This window comes from Larus michahellis, chromosome 8, assembly GCF_964199755.1.
Source record: "Larus michahellis chromosome 8, bLarMic1.1, whole genome shotgun sequence".
NCBI classification, from domain to species: domain Eukaryota; kingdom Metazoa; phylum Chordata; class Aves; order Charadriiformes; family Laridae; genus Larus; species Larus michahellis.
In genome coordinates, this window is record NC_133903.1 from 3,487,353 (window position 1) to 3,512,091 (window position 24,739).

General features: G+C 44.7%; 1 protein-coding gene across 4 annotated transcripts in view; it reads right to left on the bottom strand.

Annotated features, from left to right (window-relative positions):
• The window catches only part of TTYH3 (tweety family member 3), a 75,131-nt gene that overhangs the window by 19,523 nt on the left and 30,869 nt on the right, over positions 1-24,739 (bottom strand). For all 4 annotated transcript variants that reach the window (XM_074599433.1, XM_074599432.1, XM_074599434.1 and 1 more), the window contains 6 exons: positions 15,047-15,216; positions 7,480-7,591; positions 6,601-6,821; positions 5,691-5,786; positions 3,115-3,187; positions 2,686-2,761 (listed from right to left, as the gene is read on the bottom strand). In XM_074599433.1, the coding sequence (XP_074455534.1) occupies positions 2,686-2,761; positions 3,115-3,187; positions 5,691-5,786; positions 6,601-6,821; positions 7,480-7,591; positions 15,047-15,216 (748 nt within the window). The remainder of the gene's footprint in view (positions 1-2,685; positions 2,762-3,114; positions 3,188-5,690; positions 5,787-6,600; positions 6,822-7,479; positions 7,592-15,046; positions 15,217-24,739) is intronic.

Consider the following 24,739-nt stretch of genomic DNA (forward strand, 5'->3'; position numbering starts at 1 on the left):
ACCCCAGCACCGGCCAAAAGCAGACACCTAGGCAAGACTGAAAACACGAGCGTCCTCTCAGCCCAACTTCAGCTCAAGTGATTCCCAAGGTAAAGGCGATTCCTACATGCATGGCAATTCCCAATGGATTCTTATTCCACGGACTACCTGAGTCCCTCAACCCACTCACATCCTCTCCTAGTCGTCTTTTTTCTGAAGTGAAAAAATGCATGGTGAAATACACCGTAGTGAAACTAGCTGGAGAACCTTAAAAGTGTTTCAGCCTCATCTGTCTATACAGCTGTTTATGTCGGACACCATCACCCACAGGGCAGAGGCAGCAAACCAGAGAGCGTGAAGAGTCCGTGCACTAGAACTGGGAGCCTTCAAACAGAGCGGCTTCCTCCGAGGGGAGAGCATCGATGGTGGCTCCCAGCTGCCTGCCCTGCCTCCTTGAGCTCCTCACTCTCATTGTACATACGGCTGAACTGTTCGCAAAGCAGCTGCTACAGTTTACACTCAAGCACATTAAGGGATACCAACACTTCTTTCAGACTTTTAAAGGCATTTCTAAGGAGCCATCATGGTGATTAAAGTGTCATTGAGCAGTGCCACACCGCAGTCCTCACATTGCGATACTCCTTCCTGCTCAGGTGCCCAGGACGGTCCCGACATCGGGGACCAAGAGCTATTTCTGTAGCTTCCCGATATTAAGTTATGACACAGCAGTGAAAATCCACACGGGAAGGCAGAACATTCAACCATCTCCCAACCAGCTGCCTAGCGCGATGACAGGCTCAGAAGTTAGACTGATTTCCTTCTGAAAAAAAGGAAAAGGCGCTCACGAACACCCAACGGCTGCCTAACAGCAGGGAGCTGACACACCAGCAACCCACGGAAGGGGCCACCCTTCCAACTCAAGCCTGTGACAACACCTGCTCTTCCTCCTCTTCAGTGTTTCACTTAGAGCCATTCACTGTTATTTATGGAGCCTCAACAACTGTTATAGCTGGCGGTGCTGCCAGAACAGAGCCTGATTTCACCCGGGGGAGGTGACTGTCCCTGCCAGGGGAAACAGGAGGAAGGACAGGAACGTCAGTCCTGCACTCACCGTTAGCCTCTAAATGAATGGTACTGATTAACAAAGAACCGCCGGAGCCAAGCAGACAAGGACAACCGAAATGGAGAAGCACAAAGAGGCATTTCTTCAGTTTCCCAGGGTCAATCTAATTGCTACCAAACACGCTCCAGAGCTGATGTGGGTTACCAAATTATCACAGCACACAGCTGGCATTAGCATCAGATATTTCCCCTTGGCCTCACTGACCCGTTTGCCTCCTTGAATAATCAGGAAGCCAGCTTGGTACCTGAAGCCATGTCTTTGTCACCTTCACAGCCAGGAGAGGATTTTCATCTTGCAGGGTGTTAAGCATTCATTCTCTTCCCTTATTGCATTTCTTTGTTACAAAGAGAGCTGGCCCGACTCTACCCTCTCCTTCCCAGGAAATCAATAAATAAGGCATTCCAAAAATAAGCTGTAGGGTGGTAACATCAACTGTACGTACTCTCTTATACTACGTTCTGCCTCCAGACATAAACATTTCTTATTGCTTTCAATCCCCGCGTGCTCAGCCACAGCTATATACCTAATCTCCTATCAGTTGCACGGTAAGAGGCAGCATTTGGCTAAGCGCAGGGCCATACGCTAGACCTTCAGTACACAAGGCAAAGATTCTCCGATTCCACTAAATAAGAACCAGGAAAACCACAAGTGGCTCCTTTTACAAATCAGTGTCATTGCTTATTTGTGTTTTACCATACACAGAACTATAGAGAAGAACTACTGGGGGAGATGAGGTAGGAGAAAAGAAAAGTTAACTTTGTTATCTAAGCAGCAAACTCAGACCTGAAAAATACTTTTTAGCACTTAAGGTATCCCCGCTGACAGGTGCCCAGCCACTTTTTTGTTAAGCCACAGTTTTGCCCCTGCCCTCGCCCAAGGTCCAAATTGGAGGCACCGCTCATCTCATCAAGCACTTCAGTCTAAATCAGGAGCAACAAACCCAAAATCCATCAGTGCTTCAGCTGGATGCCGCTGTGATGCAGGCAGATTGCTTTAAATGGAACAGGATAAACAAAGCAGTCAAAATACTGCATTTATAATGGCAATTCATACTTCTGTGTGGCTGTTTCCATTCGTTTACCCTCTAAATTAGCTTTAAAGAGACTCCTATTTATAGTCACCATTAAGAGAAAAAATGATATATATTTGTTTATAACAGATATAAAAATAAGTATTCTAGATTCAGGAATAGAGATCTAAGAGCAAGTTTTAAAAATGACAACTCAAATGGCACACAGCTATTGCCGCAGTTCTGTCACTTAGAGAGAAGTGCTACATTTAAAGCAAAATAATCCAGGAACTTCTGTTCCATCTTATCATTTATTTCCACTTAAGGGCCAAGACAGAAGAAAGGTTCTGAGGGCTCTTCTGAGAAAGAAAAGCGTAGATGTGCACTTCTGACAAGGGTATAAAGGCTTCTTTGGGAAGAACATTGGTTTTGCAGAGCTCCACACGCATCTGATTTTCCCACTGTCTCACGCTCCTCTGTTCCAAACAATGCCTTGAATTCTCAGCCACTGCCACGCTCCCGTGTGACAGCTGGAGGTGCCGTACCCTGTGCCAAAGCCAGTCCCAGCACTTACCAGCACTAAGCACCGCATTCTCTTCGACCACTTTGGAGACATAAGCATCGGGGTTAATACAGAAGTCACTGGAGCCCTAGATAGATGCAAGACAAAAGGGAAAAGGAGTATCAAAGAATACCGGGATCAAAGAGCAGTTGAGCCAGGTTAACATCAGGGAACACTCTCCTATGGGGGTGTTTCAGAGGCTGAAGTCTCTCATCGTCACCCCCCACCAGCGCTGCTTTACACAACCGCAGCAGTGCTGGAGTACCAGCTAGCGCACCACACCAGGGAGGAAGGAGGAGCTCTGTACTTTTCATAGATGCAAATTGCCAGGACAGCTACTTTGGACAAGATGCGCTATAAAACAGGCACAGCGTAGCATTAATCTCCGGTCAGATAAACTTGCAGCAAAGGGTGAACGGGACTTGGATCAGAGCCACTTACCACAGCGACAGCCAACTCCAGACCCAGGGATCCCCAGCTGACAATCAGGGCAAACACCCCAAGCAAGCACACCCTGTGGGAGACAGACAGATGGCAGATGTAGAAGCTCTGATTTCAAGCAGATCCTTTCACACAATGTATTATTTGGAGTCCAAAGCAATTACCAAATCCAAGAAATTACCAACCACTGTATCTTCAGATAAACCACTCAATTTTACGGGGACAGCAGCAATCAGAGAAGTTTATGTCCAGTTGTCGGTTCCCACATTACCTGGCCCTAGGGCCGCAGAGGAAAGAAGAGGGTGGAAGCAGTGTCTTACTCTGCTTCTAGCAGGAAAGCCAAAGACAGAGGGGTAGCCGTAGGGAAGGCAGATTGGCAGATGGATGACTACAATCCCATCACTTCCACCATCCCCATGCTGGTCCAAAGATATTCAAAGGAAAGCATATTAAAAAAACCCCAAAAATATACTGATACAAAATTGGACAAATCCATCCTGTTTCTAGAATAAATGAGTTTAAGTGTAAGCACTGCACAGCTACAGACAGTGGGAGGGAGCCTCAGCCTGCGTTAGGACACCTGACTTTGGTTCCAGGCTGCGTGCACCCAAACAGCACCTGAGCGCCCCACACAGCCCCAGAAGAGAGACGGTCACCTGCAGGCAGACAGTCCAGAGCAACAGTTCAGGTGCCTACCACAGCCACGCGAGTGCATCTCTGCACAGATTTAAAGGTTTTGTTCTGACAGCTGGACCTCATTACCGACAGAAATAGTGGGAAGTGTCTGCTCTCAAGCAGACAAGGCAGAGGAATGACAGAGCAGTGGTCTCGGTGACATGCAGCTAGCGCACGGCACGCTGGCGGAAGGCTTTTGCACCTCCCCAGCCAGCACATTAGCTCTTCACCTTTGCTGTCAGCGTGAGTGCTAGAGATACTTAGGCAAAAGTGCTCCTCAGCTCCCTCAGGTATGGGGATGCAGACTAATAAGCAGTTTCGTTTTATGTATCCCTGTCTTCAAAGTAAAGGGTCACTGGCTTGCTCTCTCAGGGATGCTTTTTCCTTCAGGCTTTGAAACACAAGAAAACAAAACAAAACACTGTTCATAACCAAGATATTCTTTATTCAAACCTAGCACAAGCATCTCTGTAAGGAAGGGACATACCTCTTTTCCGCTACATTCTGCCACATCATGGAAGACTAAAGCCCTAAAAAAATAAATCTATGGGCCTACATTAAAAAAAAAAAGAAAAAGATTTATACCTCAGTTTACAAACTTCTTTTAATCCTGAGCAATCCCTATTCTGTGAATGGATCTGTAAGTTATCTTGCAGAAGTAATGGAGCTTCACCAATCTGACCTCCGTGCGGCACTCTGGAATAAGATGGCTAAGGACTTTATTATGCTTTTTCCAAATGGATGCAAGAATTACCAGCCACAGATCAGCAAGGTTCTGTGGTTTTGTGACATAAGGACGACACGGCGTGGTGCCTCCAACTGAGCATGGTAATCAATTCAATAAGACATATTTGTTGTTTTACTTCAAATGAAGATGACTGGGTCAGTAACTGATTGGTTGGCCAGAAGATCTAAAACTGGCATTTCACCGTCTTCCTTGGCTGTGACACACTTGCCATGTGCTCCCTTTGGGGAATGCCTTAATATGAACTTCTGGCTCACAGAGAATGAGATTCTAATTTAAGCCCTGGGTTTACCATCTGTGCATTCACTTGGACTTTTGTCTGTATAACCTGCCAGGTATGAAGTCATCTGGCAAATAATAAACCTGAATACGCATTCCAATTATTAACGGCATCACCACGTACCAGGATAAACTCTTGGCCATGTCAGTTGTCAAACTGTCACTGTGTTTATGATACCAGCGTCTTTGCCAAATATGCCAAGCTAAACCAAGCTACAAGACCGGGAGAGGAATATTTTTTTCTTGTAATGGGGCCTGAGCATGGCAGCATTTGCAGTGCTTTTTAGAAATAGACACGCATTAATATCGCGGTACCATGGCAACAAGACTCCTCCTCGTAACTGTACAAACCACTGCTTGTTCTCAGTTTAAAAATTTCTTCAGGTGTGACAGCCAAAGGTAAACAAGAGCAGATCGTGACACAAAAGGCATGCTACCAGGGTGTGTAGACACATGCAATGCTTATCATCCATTAACATATGCCTTCACAACTGTAGAGAATTAAAGGGAGATTTTTAAAGCCTGTAAATTTAAGGGACAGTTCACATTACTGCCTCCCAGCAAAGAGGCTACCAATGCTGCCCAGCAAAAGGCAGACTGCCCAGATGAGTTTCTCGTCTTCGACGCAAAAGCAATGGACACAAGTAAAGTACCATCGCATTTTATAGCTCAAAAACCCTCCTGTGAACATCTCTCACGTAGCCCTAATCCTATCCACAGAGCTTGACAAAGTGTCTCTCTACACTGAGAGGCAAATTTAACTTGCTCAGTCTCGGAAGTTCTTGAAATGAACTCACAAGAGTCTAGAGGTTTAAACTAGCAAGCACTTGCATTCAGCTGACCTTCTTGTATGCACTGCGCCTGGGTCAGGACTTACCCCATAAGAATGGCCCTGGAGTTTCTAATGAGCCCAAAGAGCACCAGCAAACATATCAGGACATGGAAGAGGAGCAGGCCCAGGTACCCCAGCCACCTGCAGAAAAAACAAAACAAAACAAAAAAACCCAACACATAGTCTGCGAAGGAAAACTGGCGTATAAAAGGCACAGATAAAGAAGCTAGGGTGACTCATGGGAAAAACATAGCCCTTCTTTTCTTCAAGTAAAAGCCACCACTAATGATTAACCTCCAGAGAGCTCTGGATATTTGCTGGGTGTGGAATCAAGGCAGGTAAAAGCATTTACACAACACTTTACACAACACAGCACGCACAGTTGTTGAGAACACAACTGGACGCCACCAGCTGAGTGAGGTACAGGCATTGCAGCTTCTTCAACTTCCTAGACATTTGTTAGAAAATGCTTCAGTTATTCCACATGTGTGGACAGAGGTTTCTTTTGTGGAATACACTGGATGCAATCTTTTATTGAAGAAGTTTAATAAAAAGAAATGTAAGGGTGTGGTGTTCCCATATGGAACTAGTTCAGTTTTCCACTCTATTTAGTTAATGTGTCAGACAACAACAATGCACTTGTTAAGACACAAGAGTAGCTATCTCTGTGGCTCATTTTTCCCTTGCTTGTTAGAACACAAGCTATGGATTTTGTACATTGCAAGTAAGTTCCTCTTCAGCTGGTAATAAACACAGTTAAGAAAAATGTTGTTTTCATCCATTTTGATTTAAACTGGATGCAATTTTGCTGTAAGAAACAAGTCAGCTGGGAGGGCCAAGAGCACCTGCAGTAATATATAGAGCCTTTGGCTCAGCCACCCAGAACACGCACGTTATTGCTGCAAAACAGACCAAAACAGATGCTACAACCGCTACCCTACAGCATGCTACGCACCTGTACCAGTCATAGAGGTCAATCTGAATTGCCAGCTCTTCCAGGGACAGCTCTTCATTCTTCCAAAAGGGGATCTCAGTTGTTTTCCTGACCAGATCATCCAAGAGACCTTGCAGTTTCTGGATAACATGCAGGTAGTCCGTCTGCTTCGTGAACATCTCCTCCAAGATGAGCAAGTTTGGTTCCACTGTTTGGTTCAGGGCCACTGTGGTATCTAGTACCTATAGTATGGTAAAGAAAAAGGAAAAGAAAAGAAAAAAAAAAAAGAAAAACAGAAAAAAGAGAAAAATAATTGAAGGACAGGAAGTCAAGGAAGTAAAAGAGGATTCATCCTTACTAGGAAGTTACAGACAGCTTCCAGATTACCAGTCCTCCATCTTAAGAGGCTCAGACTGCTTACCCTTCAAAAGCAACTTATAAGCATCTATAAAGTAGATTTTGCAAGTAGTCCAATGATGGCAACTCAGCCGAGCCTTTAACACATGGACACATTTCACAGCCATCAGGGTTGCTGAACGATACCATGAAATTAGAGATAGCACAGCAACAACTGATTCTACTAAAATGATAGATTTTACTAAGAGACATGCCTGCTTTGGCCTGCCTCCTCTTCCGGGTGTGGAAGAGAGCTGATCAGAAGCTGTTTTCAGACCTAGCAAAGAGAAGACTTCATTTAACAAGCTGTGTTTGCTCTGGTATTTTTAGAAGAGCTGAAGAAAGCACCACTCCATTAATGGAAATTTTAGCACATCTCTAAGCCCGGAGACTAACAAAAAAGAAGAGGAGACACAGGCACAGCCAGATTCAAGAGAAGAGGTGCTGAGCAAGTCTGCTCAGCTCCACTCTCCCCATTTGCTAGTGTGTCTCCCTGGCGCTTACCCGGTCTTGGACACCTGCCACGGTGCGGTTTGCATGGCGTAGCGAGTACGTCAGCCGGTGAATACCATCACTGGTCTCTCCATTCCCATAGAAGCCAACAGCAATTCCAGCACTGCAGAGAAAGAAAGCAAGAAAGGGCAGAGTTAAAGCTAAGAGGCAAGCTATGTAATGCATGGCTTACTGCTACAGCACCCTTGGTAGTCACAAAGAAAACCGGGGTAGTCACGCTCCTCAGCAACCACTAAAAAAATTCACCTATAAACATTTACCTGTGTTTTCCACACAGCCACCAATTGTTCGCATAGCATCCACTTGCTAAACAGTGGAACACCATCCCTTCTCAATATGTATGTTTCATTTATGGTACCATAATGAGAGTTCAGATCTAGCATTGGCAACCAGAAATCCAGCCAGCCAAGCGGCTCTCCAGTGGCTCCCGCAAGAGCTACCATTGCTGTGCCAGGAGGCACTGCCTTCTCTGGACATGAAATACAGATTGTTTCATGACATCTTTTAAAAAGAAGGACACAAAGAGCTCACATTGACTACTTCCCCATGGTGGTGGTTCCTCCAGACACATTATCCATGCCCTCTTCTCTACACTCTGAAATATCTATGAACATCATCTATCTTGATTTATCTTCCCATTAGAAGCATTTGTGTCACACTGATTTAGAGTACTGGGAAAGAAGGCTTAATAACTTACTGGGACAAAAGGCTTATTTATTTTTAAAGCAAGTGAATTTCAAGCTTGCAGATACAATTCAACTCCAGCTGCTTAGCAAATTACCACCTATCAGCTGATTTGCCATAACTGTCCACACATATCAGTCTGCCCCAATTATGAAGTACACCATATTAGCTTAAGCCTCACTTAAAGGAGGAAGATCCTGTAAATGAGTTGCAACCAGGAGATTATCTCATGCAAGTCAGCAATACCTCTTCTACTAAGACAACGCTGCAGGAACTCACAGTTCCTCTTCCCAAGCCCATTTTTCCTAATAATAGAGGAGGAAAGAACTTATGAAGGCGTCACACAACTAAACTCAAGGCATTACAGGCCCAAACAAACATTACTAAGACATGAATTTCCTATTCTCATGTCTTATTTAACTTCAGAGCACCCAGGATCTTTTCTGGGAAGGTTCTCAGAACAAGGTTGTGTTTGTGGTAGTGGAAAGGAAGGTGGTGATGGTGGTTTTGGTGTAAATCTAAAGTTATTCTGGATGAAACATTTCAGTTTCTTCACAACAACTTCGTGCTTGGGTTATGGCACTGCCCTCACAGAGTTGGTTTGAAGGAGGAATGAAGGAGGAAGGAAACAAGCCAAACAACAGCTTTCAGGACAAGTAAGCGTAGCGCCTTTGTTTAATAGGAAGGGTCACTAAAGGACGTTAGGCATTCTTCAGCACCATCACCACCCAGCTTGGAAATGAACCCAAGCAGGCAGGTCAGAGTGGGCTTTGCCTAGATAAGAGACCCTTGCACAGATTTGCTCTGGCACATACTTCAATCTGCAGTCCAAACGACTGTTTCTGCTCTCGCTCCTCTCCTGCAAGAGGACAGCATCCATCCATGCTTTCCTGGGCTCATCCACTTCAGAAAAAGTGAGCAGAAAAATACAGTTCACCTGGTTGCATTTCTACTTTCTCCTTATACATACATGAGATGGAAGCAAAGATCACGCACTGGAAGCGGATCCACTATGAAAATCTGTGTCAGCCTCATGCTTTTTCCAACAATTGAATCTCCATAAATTATAGAGAGCTTGGCCCATAAAAGCCTCCGCTGAAGAGTCTTCCAGGGACAGTAGTCAGACTACCTCATATACAGAAAGAGAGGCAGCAGGTCTGTAACTTTTAATATTTAGTGTTAATGCAAGAAATCAGCATCTTTCTTCATGAACACCGTTCCTCAAACATTTTCCTAATCCAAGTGATGCCGATAATTAGAGCTAGAAAAGCCCCCTGCATTCCTCCTTAGTTGCAGCTATTACCAGAGCCTGATAACGCATGCCTAGGATGCACAGGGGTGGAGGGGATTACAAAAAACCAACCAAACAAAACCCACACATACCCCTCCCCTTGAACTACAGAGATTCCACATCCAGAGCTATGCCCAGGATAAGGCAACCCAGCATCCCATCCTGGCAATTACAAACCTCTGCCCTGAATTCCCCTTTGTCTTTATCAGAGCAAAAAAATTCACACAGACCCTTTCACTCTCCTGAGCAGCAGAAAACTTTAACAGTTTTTTCGCCTATAGACACCAAATAAATTCCAGAACATTCTTGACATTGAATATGCAGATCTGACCCCTTTAATTAGCGAGCGGTTTTTATTCAGCCTGTTACAGCTACTAGAAACCTATTCTTTCAGCAAAGCCTTGGTAAGTGCCCAAAACCTGCTGCTTGGCTCTCAGTATTCCCAGCACAATAGCGCTGTTTTGGTGGAAAAGACTCAGAAACAGCACTCTGAAGTAGCAGCAGTCATCTCGTCCTTAAAGGTGCAGCACAGCTAGGTGTATTAGCCAGTTTACCCAAAGGTACCATTTATGAAGTGCCAGTAGCTACTGGCAAGTGACTTGAAAGTCGTTACCCTATGCAAGGCAGAACCACCCCAGCAGCCATCCTCGTAGGCGTCCCATCCATAGGCGTCCCATCCAGCCCTGCACGAACCGAACCGCAGCTTCAGCTGCCCTTAACCCTCTAGGCACAGTCACTACTCCTGAAAGAAAACACTCGAGCGACAGGAACTGGGGTAAAAGCCACTTAATTCAAGTAACAAATTCCTCTGGACATGCGTATCACACATTCACTGGAAACTATACGTAAAGCATTAATTATTCCATTACTGCCCAGCAAAAGCCAGCTCTGCACTCACACCTTGTGCCAGCAAGAGCCACTTAACGCAGCCATTCTTTCTCCTAGGAGCAAGCTGTACGGTTTTGTGGCAGTTCCCCCTTCTACCATGGTAGAGAGGGAAGGAAACCATCCCCAAAGCCCAGCCTGGGGGCAGGTGCCCGGCCCCACGCTGGGACTGTGGAGGGGCAGAGCTGAAGGGCAGGCAGCGGGGGAACTGCTGGTGGGGGAAGAGGAGAGAACCACTGCTGTTTAGTTTTCTGTTTGCATTTGGCTGCTTCTAAATCCAACAGTTGTTTCAAATCCCTGCCTACACACACTGGTATAAGTTGCTATTGTTTAAAGCAGATTTAGAGATTTGCACTAGTTTTTAACTACCTTTTATTTGATTAAAGGGAAACCGAGGGGCTCCTTCTATTTAAGTGCATTCTTTTAATGTAAAAATAGATCAAGTCATCTTAACCCAACAGCGTTAAGCCTGGAGGTCAGGACAAGTCACACGGCTTCTCGCACAAACCCTGGGAGGCTCTGTAGCCTAAGATACAGCAGCCCCATCTCCCAGTACAGGATGCCAAAAACATCACCCAATGGGGAAGCCTTCATTTCTATCACGCAGTGTGGATACAAGAACAGCGTTCCTGAATGACACAGCTTTTTTCCACCCTAGCACCCTCTGGAAGATACTCCAACGCATTTTCGACGCTTCTATAGGAAAGTCATCTCCACTTCTGCTATTCTGGCTTCTGTCGCACTCCCCTCCCTAGCGCACACACACCTCTCTCCTCCTGCGTCCACACTGTCCCGTCCTCAGTTCTTCCTCCCGAACCTACCTGTATCAGTCTCCTGTCGCTTCCACCACCCCATCTCTCCCCGCGTTCCTTCTCACTTGTATTTTTGAATAAATATCTTAAAAATCAATCTTCTACGCCCTCACGGGCCATTTAAAAAGTTGCTCCTGCTGTCCAGTACTGCATTTAAAATGCCACTTGGCTACTCAGTCATTTGGGTAAGTTTTAGGAAACTCACTTGCGTTAAGGAAACACTGGACTCCTGAGATTAACACCATCGTCACTGGCACACACCCACAGAAATGCACTAGAGAGAAACGGTACGCTATGCCAGCTCTTCCAAGAGTTCCGTGACATGAGCCTGAAGAGCAGCATGCCGTAATACCTAAGTATTCCTCCAGATACAATAGTATGACTTAAAGCACTGCAGCTTGTGTACACATACTTCAGTATCACTCTCCAGCAAGACTCAAGAAATTTAAGTCTGGAGCACAGTTTTCCTGCTGTTTATAGGCAAGAATCATGTGTGCTTAGGACACCCCTTGATAAAGAACCAGAAGAGAATAATCAAGTGTAATTCCAAATTAGCTTGCAATATGACCCGTAAAAAAACGTTTCCTGAATTACACGAAGTATATATGAACAGCAGAGTGTTAATCTGATCCAGAGAGCATAACGTGCCTTCTGGTGAAGAGATCCTCCCGTTGTAATACCCACGCAGACACGCACACCGAAAACCCCTCTGGGTACCCAGTCACCAGTCTGAAAAGATGAACACTAGCCATTCACATCACATCCTTAGAAATGAATAATCTAACTACACCAAGTCAGCTTTAATTACAGGAACTTCATAAGGAGAGCCCTTTTTAGACTTCGTGTTCTCAGGAGGAATGTTAATTTGTCTGCCTAATTACCACCTTGCACTTTCACGCCAGAGGAAAGCGCTATTACTGACACTTGAGAAAGCAAGTTTTCACCATCTATTTGGACCTGATTTTTTTCAGGTACCTTCTCCATGAAGCTTCCTATCCGCCTTCGGAGCTGAGCTCCCTTCTGGGAGAGTTGGGGTCACCTAACTGATGGATGAGACGATTTATAAGACAACTCCCCATACACAGAAACCGATCAAAACTGGTAAGGAGTAGAAATGAACTAAGTATTCAAGGAATAGTCTAGGCAAATCATTCCTGCAGCTTTGTGGCTAGAGCAACTGGGAAGACTGATTAGAGAGACATTTTGTTGGAGAGGTCCTGTTAACCAGTTACACCTTCCTGCTGGCTCAGCATTCTCCCTTTCGCTCAGCAGGAAATATCAAGTCATCAGGAAACAGTGATCCGTAGTACTCAGCAGGATTCACAGTACAAACAGCCCTCTGGGATTGAGTACTACCTAGACAAGCATCTACTAGGCATGGCTAGACTTAACCAGAGTTAACTAGTTCTCAGCTAGGAAGACAACAGTCCACTTCACGGTACTCAGACAGACCAGACCAGCCACTGTTTGGAATCTCTTGCTGCTTCACCATCCAAGCTCCTTCTCTCCCCTCACATACGGTGGTGCGAACTCCCTCCTGGGTCAGCCTACCGTCAGGCAGACATTCACAATAGCCTCATTCCCCATCACTCCGAAACACAACAGCATCTGCCGGCCTGGCACTTCTGTTACGTGTAACGCACAGCTAGGATAGGATATATCCAGTGGACTAATCTTTAACTATTGGTATCTAGCTGGGACTTCCTGCTAGCACAGATTAGATTCCTTGCGTGTCAGGAGCCGTATCTGCATTCCCAGCCAGACGCTGAGCACAGAGTGCCAAAGAGGCACCGGTTCAAGTGCACTGTCACATCCAGCTGCTCTCAGAGGGGCAGAAAACCGACCTCGGCTTTGCAGGAGAGCGGCAGCACTTGTACGGCAGCTCCACTCGCCAGGGATGGTACCAACCTGCCATCGTCCAACAGAGCCAATCTCAGAGCGCAAATTTAAAACTTAATTAAAAAGGTCGAGACAGATATTCATCCAATATCACTGTAGATTCAGGTAGGATCTTACTTTTAAGGATACTCCTGCATTTAATAGTTGCAAAAACAAATGGTACACCAGGGGTGGAAACCAGTGGTTCACACTTTGAGGAATCTAAGCAGTTTTCCAGCTTGCAGACTTGACTGGGAGTCGCATCAAGTTTACCAGAATTTATACGCTGACCTTCCAACTTTAAATTGTCTCATGCAGGCTCTGGGAGATGTGCAGAATACCTCCACTTTCTACAACTCAAAACAAACAATTATCACACTCGGAGCGGCTGTCTTGGACACATATGCTCCGTAACAATAGCTAACGAGAGCCTGTAGCAGCAGCACAACTATAAATAGCATCAGCTAGAGCTTCTGTAAGAAAGGGTTAGGACCACAGCACTTTCAGTGGATTGGAATGGATGCAGCTGAATCTCTTGAGATCACTAAAGAGAAAGGTGACTGAGGCTGAGATTTCTTCTTCACAAGTTGTCTTCTAGTTTGCTTTCCATTCCAGGCACCTATTTGCAGTCAGCAAAGCACAGACAAGCTCCCTGCAAAGGCGGCAATGTTTGCTAGCGCACTAGCTCTCCTCCTCAACACTGAGCTCCTGCCTCTACAGGCAGATCCATCCCCAGCTGCTAAACTCACAACATAATGTCTGCTCTGCTGTGTTTGTACCAGTACTTCAGGGGTTTTCTATTCTCTTAAGTATGTGCCTCAAAAGAACAAATACACAAATGCATTAGTAGCACGATCTAGCCCTTGAATAGCTAAACCTGGCCTTCAAGGAACACGCTCACCTCCAAAAAGATCACATACCAGATCCATCACCTATCAGCAGGTTAATACAAAAAGTGAGCCATGAGACACTGCAAAATACAATCGTCTCAGTATGTCCTTCCTGAACAGGGGACTGCTCCCAGACCTGCCAGCCCTGTGGAGGGGCAACTAAGACCACCTGGAGCCTTGGGGAAGAGTAGGACAATGCTCGGAATTGGTAAGAAATGTGGTGCTCAATCTCAGGGCACACATCCATAGAGCTCAGAGCATTTGCTCTGTCCAAGTCAAAACAAACTAAGTCCAAGGCTCCTTCCAGAAGTTTGCAAACATATCCCTGCTTTCAGATGCCCCATCATTAACTTTCTAGGAAATGGGATCCTCATCTGTGCTGACAAAAAAAACCCAACAAACCCAAACCAAACCAGCCACAACCCAGAAAACAAACAAAATGTAAAGTTCTCTCTTTTTAACTTCTGCCCGTGTTCTCCACTAGTTACTTGATTTTTCTTGTTTTCGGCAACCCTTCTTTTCTCCTCCCCTCCAAAGGCCTTCTATTGCTTAGTCATAACATGAAACGTTGCTGACACTAGCAGCATTACTAGCAACCCTTGGAGATGGCACATTAGTACAGATAATGAAACGCAGCAGTGTCTTACACAGGCTGCAAGATCTGAACGTCCTCTCCAGTCAAACACCAATACATCCAAACCCAAAAGAATAATCTGTGCCTCTTTCTTCCTAATCTACTCTCCCACGTAGTCATTCTTTTTGGACACTAGATTCTAAGAAATCTACATCTAGACCTGATAAATATTTCAACTGTATCCGTCCTATTCAAGTGATAAGCATCTGGGGACACCGTGTCCTTGATTCACCACTTGCGAAGTATCAAGAGCAGGACATTAGCTATTCCTTTCCACATTGCTCAAGCCATTAGGCAGTTCAGCAAGTGGCAGGAAGGAAGAAAATACATTACAGATATTTAAAAAATACATGTACCAAGTGGAAAGAAGGATTACTGCCAACATTGACTGACTACAGACACAGCATACCCAGTGTGAAAATGCACGCACAGGATACGCCACCCCAAGTACCAGGGAAGATCCCTTTTCGGGCATGGACCATACCTGCACACCAGGGTTGCGATGATGACACACCATGCCGTACAGCAGCAGTCAGCATTTAGATGTTCTTCGCTCTTCCGATGGCGGCAACACAGCCAAAATGAGTAGAACAGGAGAAAGAGCAGGTCCAGAGCAAGGCAGGAAAGAGCGATGCCACCCAACAGCAACAGGGCCTGCGGAAAACAGAGACGGGTGTCACATCCCACCACGCACAGCCATAGCAGGGGGTGTGAATCAGGGGCCAGATGTCTGAGGGCTCTGCAACAAGACAGCGCTGAAGGCAAACCTTTAAAACAAGTTGTTTTGTGGGTTTTGTATATTTTTTAAATATAAACAGGAGATTTTTAGCCTCACTTCCTCCCTTCTCTGCATCCCACTCAACGAAACCACATTCTGTACCTAAGCAGGAAACAACTGAGCCGTTTTGTCTGTCCCAGTCTGCAAACAGCCTAAGCGAAGCAGGGAGGGTTTCCTCTTTACCCCTGATCAGAGGTCAGCAGATTTAAAGAAAAAAAAAAATAAATAAAAAAAAATAGTTCAGCCAGCTGCCTCTATCTGTACAGTTGTTTAATCTTCATGAATAAATATGCAGGCTTATTCATTAGAAATCCAAGTGCATGAGTGGGTTTGAAAGGGGGTGGAATTTATTATACATGCATGAGATTGATTTTAAAAAAATGAATCCCCATGCAATGCTTCTGTTCAAGGTAGACCTGGAATAAATGCTAAATCCCTCCATATACCATCCACATATATAGGTACAACAAACGTGGATGCTACAGACACACTGGCTTGAAGCCGTCACAAGCTGAATTACTGTGTTATACCTATTTCTAGTCAGATGTTCCTGGGAGGAAAGGGAAGCAGTAAGCATTTAATTCCATTCCAATTTCATTTAACTCCATTCCAATTTCTTTTTATTTGGAAAATCCTGGGTGAAACCCAAAAATGCAAAACAATTTTGTTAAGTAAAATATTAATAAAAAAAATTTTAAATCTATTCTAACACCAAATCCAGCCACAGTTTCCCACATGAATGGATGAAGAAGAAGGATGTCATTTTATCCATAAGTTTTTTTGGATGAACCCTTGGTAGTGATGACTAATGCCAACTTGTTAGAAATGACTTAAGTATCTGGAAAGAGCCTAAGTCACTTACTGTTGCCTCAAATATCAGGAAGGCAGACACAGATCTGTATCAGCAAACCTAAAACAAAGGTTTGGGGTTTTTAAATCAGTATCTCCTTTCCTCCCCATGTAGAAAGTTCTTAAAGAACATTTATACACTTCCTCCTGATTGAAACAATAACTTCTTCCTGGTCAAAGAAATAAAACAAAGAATGCCGCGATTAAAGTAAGATTCTGAGCAAAACCCGTGACTGTTTCTAACAGGGTCTGGTAGTAACTTGCTCTTCGTAGGCTTTTCTTCCCCTTCTTTCCCCCCAGCCTGCTCCACAGGTACTCCCTGCTGAGTTCTTATCCTGGCAAACTACCCGAGCCACACAACGTACTCCCCAGCCAAGCAAACGTCAGCCTGCACAGACTGCAGGGCCCATCAGCCACACATAACGGGATTCACGCTAATTAAACCGAACTGCTCCCATCACAGATCCTCCACGCAGCCAGGCGCTCGTTGCTTCCCCAGCCTTGGAAACCCACCCAAAGCCCACCAAGCGCACTGGGATGGGGGGAGCTTACAGGTGCTGCTACCCCAAGCTACACAGCAGAAACCCAGTCCCACTGTAGAAAGTGAACTTTGGGATCTTTAACAGAGAGGAGTGGAGCTGGAAGGGAAAAAGCCCCGTCCCCCTTTCCCATGATTACACCAGATGGTGTGCGCGCCGTTTGAGATCCCGAGCAGAAAGGGGCCTTCGAGAGGGAAGCTGCGTTCAGAGCCCCACGTTCTCCCACTTCTGAAGGCTTGCCCTGTACGAGCACTCAATACTAATTTAACTAACACATTTGGCATACCAAAGCTCCTTGGGGATATTCTTTATTTTTTAAAGACGTCAGGCTGCTGTAATGCAAAGCTTTCCTGCGCTGCTCGCCTGCACTTCTTTCTTCACACCCTCAACCTTCCTGCAGATGCTAAAAGGCATTGCCGCTGAAAAGAAAAACCCAGCTGAAAACATCCTCCCAGTGACTCTTCATCAGCAAAAAATTCACACTGCAGCTCCAGACGAAGGGAAACAGCCCCCCCCCCTTTAAAAGGAAAAAAAAGGAAATACTGAAAAGAGGAAAAAGAAACCCAACCAAACTAAAGACTACCATGCAGCAAGCAACCTGAAGTTCTTGATACTTAATATATGCTTTTATTTATGCATCTGGCCAAAAGGACTTGGCTGGCCACTACACCACGATCTGTGTTTCATTTTCCAGAGAATATTTGTTTTCCATTAATGGATATGTGCCATGACAACAAGTGAAATCATCCAGCAGAGCAGTTATTAATCTTTCTGACTGATGAGTCAGTTTAGGACCCAGAAACTGGCTGGCAGTGAAAGCCTGGTGGCAACCAAAGGCATGCCTGTGCCTGCTCGTCGGGATTAAATGACAGTATTTAAAAAAGGGGGGGTTGAGGCTGGGTAAACCCTCAGACATTCTATGCTGCAACAGTAAATCTGGGGCTCGGTTATCCAAGGCCACGTTATCCTGAGTAAATGTAAAATTATGCACTGGGCCTTTTGCCACAGAAGAGCATCAATTCCTCTTCGAACATTTGCTGAGCTATCAGAACCTTTATAGCAAATGATGCATGGACTGCCCTTACAGGAAAATGGAGACAACTTGGAGGAGCAACATTTTACCACTGTGCTGACGCTAATGGCAGAAGTGGAGACAGAGCAGTCCCTGAAAATGAGTGTAAATCCAAGCGGTATCAGCCAGACTGGCAGGAGACGAAGCTACAGCATTAGGAAGCACTTTCAAAATAAAAGTTAATAGCAGTACACAGGGAAGAAACCACGCGCAGCACTGCTAGCATGGAAAGGCACCATGAAACCTGAATACACTCGGTCTTGTGCAGGGACGGTACTCGACAGCCTGCTGCAGCCTTAACAGCCTTTCTCGACTCCAGCATGGTTGCCAGGATTCATAGTACTTACCCTCTCAATGGGAGTAAGAAGCCAAAAAAAGGGCAGAAAATACCTAGGCTCCCACAGACAGAGAGGGGCACCATCACTGGGTACGGCAAAAACATCTCCTGCAAAAACAGTCAGGGCTGGTTAGCTCTTCCACACGGTGTAAGGGCACCCGCAGGTGCTGATATTAAACCTAAGGACGTATGTGTAGACGAGCCTTCAGTTACCACAATCCTTGGTTTCCAAGACCATGCCTTATGTTACTGCGGATCAATTCGACCGATATATTTGTCTACTGGATGAAAAATTTCTATACCAGACAGCTGGTTTCAGCTCTCAGACCACAAGTTCCAAACTGCGATCCACAGCATTCGTTACCTGAATGTACCTCTGATCACTGTGGCCCTGGAAGGCCAATTTTAGCCACTGAAGCTACACTTAAGGGGATGTATATTCCACCCCTTCCTACATATAGTCACAAAGAGAAGTGAGAGATAACATGAGAAATGGATATACAAGATACATTTGAGTGCGTTTCCTTAGAAGGGAAAGCCTAAATGAAGCCACAAAGCGCTGTAACGCAGGAGGTAAACGCCGGGTTGCATTCACCTAAGCGTCAAGGTTTAGCGCTGCCTTAAGTGCTGTTTGTTGGTCACTCAACTGCACAGAGGAGTGTTGGCTTAGGGACAGACACCTCCTCACACCGTCACCTCCCCTCTGCCATGAAGGTTACTCGGCACAAGAAGTCCTGGCAGCAGAAAAGGTTTAGAAAGTTAATTCCAAATACACACGGGCTCAGAATAATCCATGTGTTTATTAAATACGAGTTTTACCAATCTCAAGCTATCCAACTTCCAGCTGCCACATTCTTTAGACATTAACTGTACTAAGAGCAGCACGGTGTAGTGAGCAGCTCTTCACATGGAATAGATGATGGCTATTTCTGGATAGCACTACTATTTTATTACTAGTTAGAAAGTCCACTAAAACCTCATTAAGAAACTTGAGAGCAAAGCTCAAGCCTTCAGGTGGTTTCTGAAAAGCATGCAGTTTCCCTTTTCATCTTCCATCAATAATTTTAAAGTTATTTCATCTTAAAACTTCATAATTTCAACCCACAGGACAAAATAGCTACAGCTTTTGAGCATCTCAACAACACAGCTGTCTTAATCATTGCCAGATCGAGAACTGTTTATAGTTTTACCTTAAAGTCAGCTTTTGCCAAAAGAAAGCTTTCCACTGAATATGCAACTAATGTTCCTTCTGGATTTCCATGCAGCGACTTGAGATTGTGATAATAAAACAGAGAGAAGAGGTTAAAGGAGTGTGGGAAGAGAAAAACGTTCACCCAGAAGAACAAATGAAGCAAACTGGGCTGCTGCCAAAGGAGCACTCATCTCTATTTATTCCATGAAGGACGGAAGTCTTCTTAGCAAGAAAAGAAACTGCTGTGGGATAGTGTCATGCCTACACTACTTCCTACACCGTTTTTTTGCAGACTTCATGACATGTCTAAGAAGCTTACGTACCCATAGATAAGTAAGTATGCCCTACCAAACTGACTTTTTTTGGCAACACAAGGAACACACTCTGACCCACTCATCAACTTGCTCTGAACAAGCTGTACGTTCAGAGACTCAATTTTCATTTCTGAAAAATGCTGTATGTGGCGTTTGTTGAGATACTTAAGCGTCTCAGGATGTCATTCATCCCACAGCCTCTACAGAAGGATGCAGGCTTTGGTAGGGAATGCAGCCAACCGTGTATTGGCAAATGTAATGTGGGGGGAGGATGTGGAAACCACTGCTGATCTCAGCACTAAACCATCCATATCTCCTCTGCCTGGGGGACAGGCCTTCCCAGGCCAATTACTGTACTCAAGACAGTAGAGGAGCAAGGCTGGGCAGGAAACGTGCTGTGGAAGAGGCTTTTCCCACGGTACCGAGATGTATTCTCCTCCGTGAGGGATCCCTCCGCAGCATGGCAGAGCACCATGGAAACAGAGGACAGGTTCCACCTTTTAATCTCCTTATACAGACATCTCCCAGAGAAAGCACGCTGTACAGGAGTGCAGGAGATAGATATATATATATATATATTTAGGGCAAGTCCACACTAGAGCAAGCAATATAGGCCAACACTTTGCCTTTAGCTTTTCTTGGCAATTGGCTTTCCTTTCTGGAAAAGAGAAAATGCCAAGGATTATGTCATGCTTTTTTTTTTTTTTTTTTTTTTTAAATCACCTGAAGACAATACAGCAGACGCATTAGAATAAAACAGATCCACAGCTGAAACATCTCCTAGCACGACTAGATAGTCAAATCTATTTAACCAAGTTGGTTAAATAAACAGGCTAGCTTCCTCAATGCTGAAGCTCGCTGCACAGGCAAGGGCATTCCACAGATAATTGGTATTAGAGCTGTGAACTAAAGCCACTTTAATTACAAATGAGTGTTCACACAGGGTTTTAGTGTAGTTTAACTAGAATGGCCTTAATTCAGTGTAGTTTAATTCACTTCAGTGCATTTAAAGTGGTTTAACTAATCTCTTTTGAATTTATTCCTCCAGTTAATTCAGATTAATTTCTCAAGTGCCCTTGTGCAGGCAACGACTGAAAACAAGGCTAGGTTGATTAAAGATTCATCATTTCCTCCATATGAACATTCTGACCCCTTATTTCATAATTAAAGACTTTCAAGGCTGCCTTTATATTTGGTCCAATTTACAGAAGCCACCAGTGCAGAGGCCGAAAAGACACAACCTTGCCAATACTCGGTTTATTGCAGGATCCAACAAGCAACACAATCATTGCCAGAGTTTTGAGAGCTGTGGTTAAACAATATATGGCGCAGGTACATCTGCACACCTCAGCTCCCACAGCTTACATCGGGGCAGGTGCTAGAATTCATCAGAGCATCTCCTATCGCGAAACAGAGGTGGAAAGCATGGAGTAGAAAGGATTTACTTAACAATTCAGTTGGATTTTTTTTTTTCTGCCCACAAATGCAGATCTAAGACGTGCTAATCAGCAGTGAACACTCGAGTCCTATTGGGTTGAAGTCAAATAACAATCCATTTATTCCCTTAGCTGTTACCAACTCAGCAATCTCCATCTTGCACAGCAAGGAAACGTTCCCAGAGGTAAGGGGGTCCTCTAAATTGGATGTTCTTATCCCTAGTTTCTCCATAATGCTGGCTGAAAGCCTCTATGCACTACAGCGATGAAAAGAATGAGACACTCACCAAATTCAGTTTCCACTGACAGGTCCCCACAGACTAAATCTTTATTAAATGAGGCTTAGCTCAGAACTGGCAGCTTGTCAAATGAGCATTCTCGCTGAAAAGGCGGATTTCCTTTCTGGGGATTCTGCAAATTCCCTTGCAGGGCTCTAAAAAACACACCATGGACGCATCAGTGTTCATGCAGGTCTTTGCCCCAAATCCCAGACCAGCAAAATGTGTAAGGAATCCTCTTGGGAACAGGCCTTCAGCTTCAGAAGTTTACTCCTTCCTAGTATTCCCAGTTGGACAAAGTTAAAAACATTAGTTAACTTTGTTTAGAGGCAAGAATCAGATAAATATTTGGAATATTGAGGTGAAGGATAGCTGGAAGAATCCAGCGGGTGTTGTGCACTGCTTATGTCCATGCGGAGCTTCCCCATAGCAGATCTGCCCGATTTCACCAGACATTCCTTTCCCACGACAGATTAGCTCTCACATTCCCATCTGACAGCGACTCCTCTACTCGAGGTCCTTTAGAAGCAGCTTTATTTCCTTGGTTAGAAAGCTGTATCATCCATTAAAGTCTTAAACCACAATCTCCTCACAAGGTAATTTTCCAGCAAACTGGATAATGGAAAGAAACCCCACGCTATAAAGGAAGTATGAACTTAATGCTCCTACCACTCAGGGACAAGCAAGCACTGCCCGCGTTACCTGGCTGAAGCCCAAGGGCTGTGTAAATTCCCATGCCAAGACAATTCCCCATCCCCATCCCCGCAGCGGGAGCTCAGCTATGCTCCTGCTGGCCTGGAGCTCCCCGAAGGCAAGACGTGGCACTGCCAAGCTGCCTGTTGCACACAGGCAGGGACCAGGGTACACTCGCCCAGCCCAGCACGTGAGCTAGGCAGCACTAGTGTATATATAAAAAAAAAAAAAAAAAAAAAAAAAGAAAGAAAGAAAAAAAAAAGCAGGAAATGCTTAGGCCTGAAGCCCAGTGACTTAATCCAATTTCCATCCTTTTTCCCTTCCCCCTCCTACAACGTGGGCTCTCAGAGACAATGCATTTCATTTAGAGAGGAAAAAAAATCCCTCCTATGTGCCTATCCTTACACACTATCAAGCAAAGGGCTGGGACATCGCATTTTTTTTTTTTAATCTATCTCTGCTGACCATGCATGCTTGGAGTAGATGCCAACCTCAAGGATTTTCTTTCAAGACTCCAGCTGTAAGGAGTCTGTGCTTTACTGCAGGCCACCAGCTCTCTTTAGTTGTTGCTGTTTCTTATTAGATATGGTTTGAAACCCGAGTATTCATACTGCTCCTGTGAATTTCGAGAGTTCTCCACAAAGACAGGATCTTTCAGTAGAAATGATTACATGCATCATCTACGAGTCCCCTGTTCCTCTGTAGGACCAAAACCCTGTCCTTTCCAGGACCGGATAGGTAACGACATGATACTGGTTAAGATTAAATGCTGTATTTAGGCTCACAGCAGCTTTCTCGATCTTCATCATCTCCTCTTTAACCACCCAACCAAATCGGAAGAGATCAGCCACTACAGAGTTTGAAGACACTGAGCTCAGCCCTCAGCTGCATACACCATACAGTACCACCTTAGGAGGCAGCCACCAGCCCGCTTTGGAGAGGCTTTCACATGCCATTTCTATTTGGAAGAGGATAAACAAGGCATTAGGGAGGGAGAGGAAGGAAAATGGAAACAAGCAGAGCCACCCCTAAGTGGAACAGAAAACAAAAACTTGTCCAATTTGTGGAAACTTTCCCCAAAGGAACATCAACCCATCAACACGGTCAACCCATCCCACCATCAGGGACGGCAGTGTTTCCATAAGAATGACCGCCGTATGTAATGTGGTTCTGCTCACTTCTGCCATTGTTTTCGCATTATTTGAACTTGCTGGACTGTTTTCAGTGGTTCAATATCACATCACATGCATTAGTTCAGAAGTTTTGCCAGGCAGAGAGGATTTGTTCAAGTTTCGTAGCAGCGTATGCAGTCAGTTGCATAGGATGCAAGCACAGACGTTCAGCACAAGCATTCTGCCTCTCACTATACTTTTCTGGCATCTTCTCTCTGCAGCTCGTGACTTGCAGACATACCAAAGCAGCTGAGGAAGAAAACAGTTCGAGTATGGCCACTTCTCGTCTACCCCAAGTGATAAAAAAACCCACCCTGATTTTCCAAATTTGTCTCCAAAATTTCCACATGAAAGAAGTTCATTTTAAGAGAAGATATTTTTAACCACTACACTTGGACTGAAGTGATTCTGGAAAGCCAAGGCAGGCTGCCTTTCATGGTTTTCCACTACGGGACCATGCATGGTGCCTCATTCCCTTCGCAACACCACTGCAACTTTCCGCCACCAGTAATTTTGGTGGGATTAACCCGGATTTAGTAAGGCTTACTGATCAGGCCCAAACAGGTAGGGAAGCTCATTGGCTTTGGGGAGAAGTGCAACAACAGGACTGATAGAAGCAGAAACTTTACCTCGGTTCCCAAGCACTGTGTGCAAATAACATAGTGCAATGCCTGCTCGGACCTACCAATCTCATTTTTAAGGAGACTATTCAGGGTAGAGCAATGATTTATGGCAAGACTCATAACTGATATGCACAGAATATTAAATACCTTTTTTTTTATTTTATTTTTTAAATCAGATATCCCTGGAAACAAGGAATTGGTACTTGCAATCAGGGTTATGAGAGTGTCTTGAGTGTACCACAGGAACACAGAAAGTATGAAGAAACCAGAGAGATGAAAAAATTTAAGACAAACGTCAAAAACATGATCATTGCTTGGCCAATGGGGTCGTGTCCTTCACTCGTCTGCAGAACAATGTCTTGTCCAGAAAATTCTCAATGGCAGCATCTCTGCAGGCAACATTTTAATCCCATTTGTGTCTTAGGAGTTTTTGTGCCATGCGTCTACTGCTGCACGCTATAAACTCAAGCATAACATTTGCTGCATTGAACCACAAAAGTGATGCAGAATAATTTGAGAGAGAGTCCAAATTGGAATGGAAACTCCAACATCAAATTGTAACTAATGTTAGACTTGAAAGGTGCCTGCTGACATTTATAGAACTTGTTTCATGTCATTAGCACCATGAAGAGATCTTTTTCTAAACAGGAGCTATTAGGAAAACGTTTGAGCCACAGTAAGAAGCTCTAGCACACACTTTGGCATTTAGAGGTACCCGCGTTTAAAAAAAAAAAATTAATTAGGAGGAAGAGAGATACTTTCTGGCCAAGATAACAAATCCACCGCAAATGGCTTTATAAACTGCTTCTATTAGGAGTGAATGGACAGGAAGGTAAGTTGCTAAAATTGGGCTTCTGCATTTATGTGTCATTGATGGGAATGGGCTAGATCAGT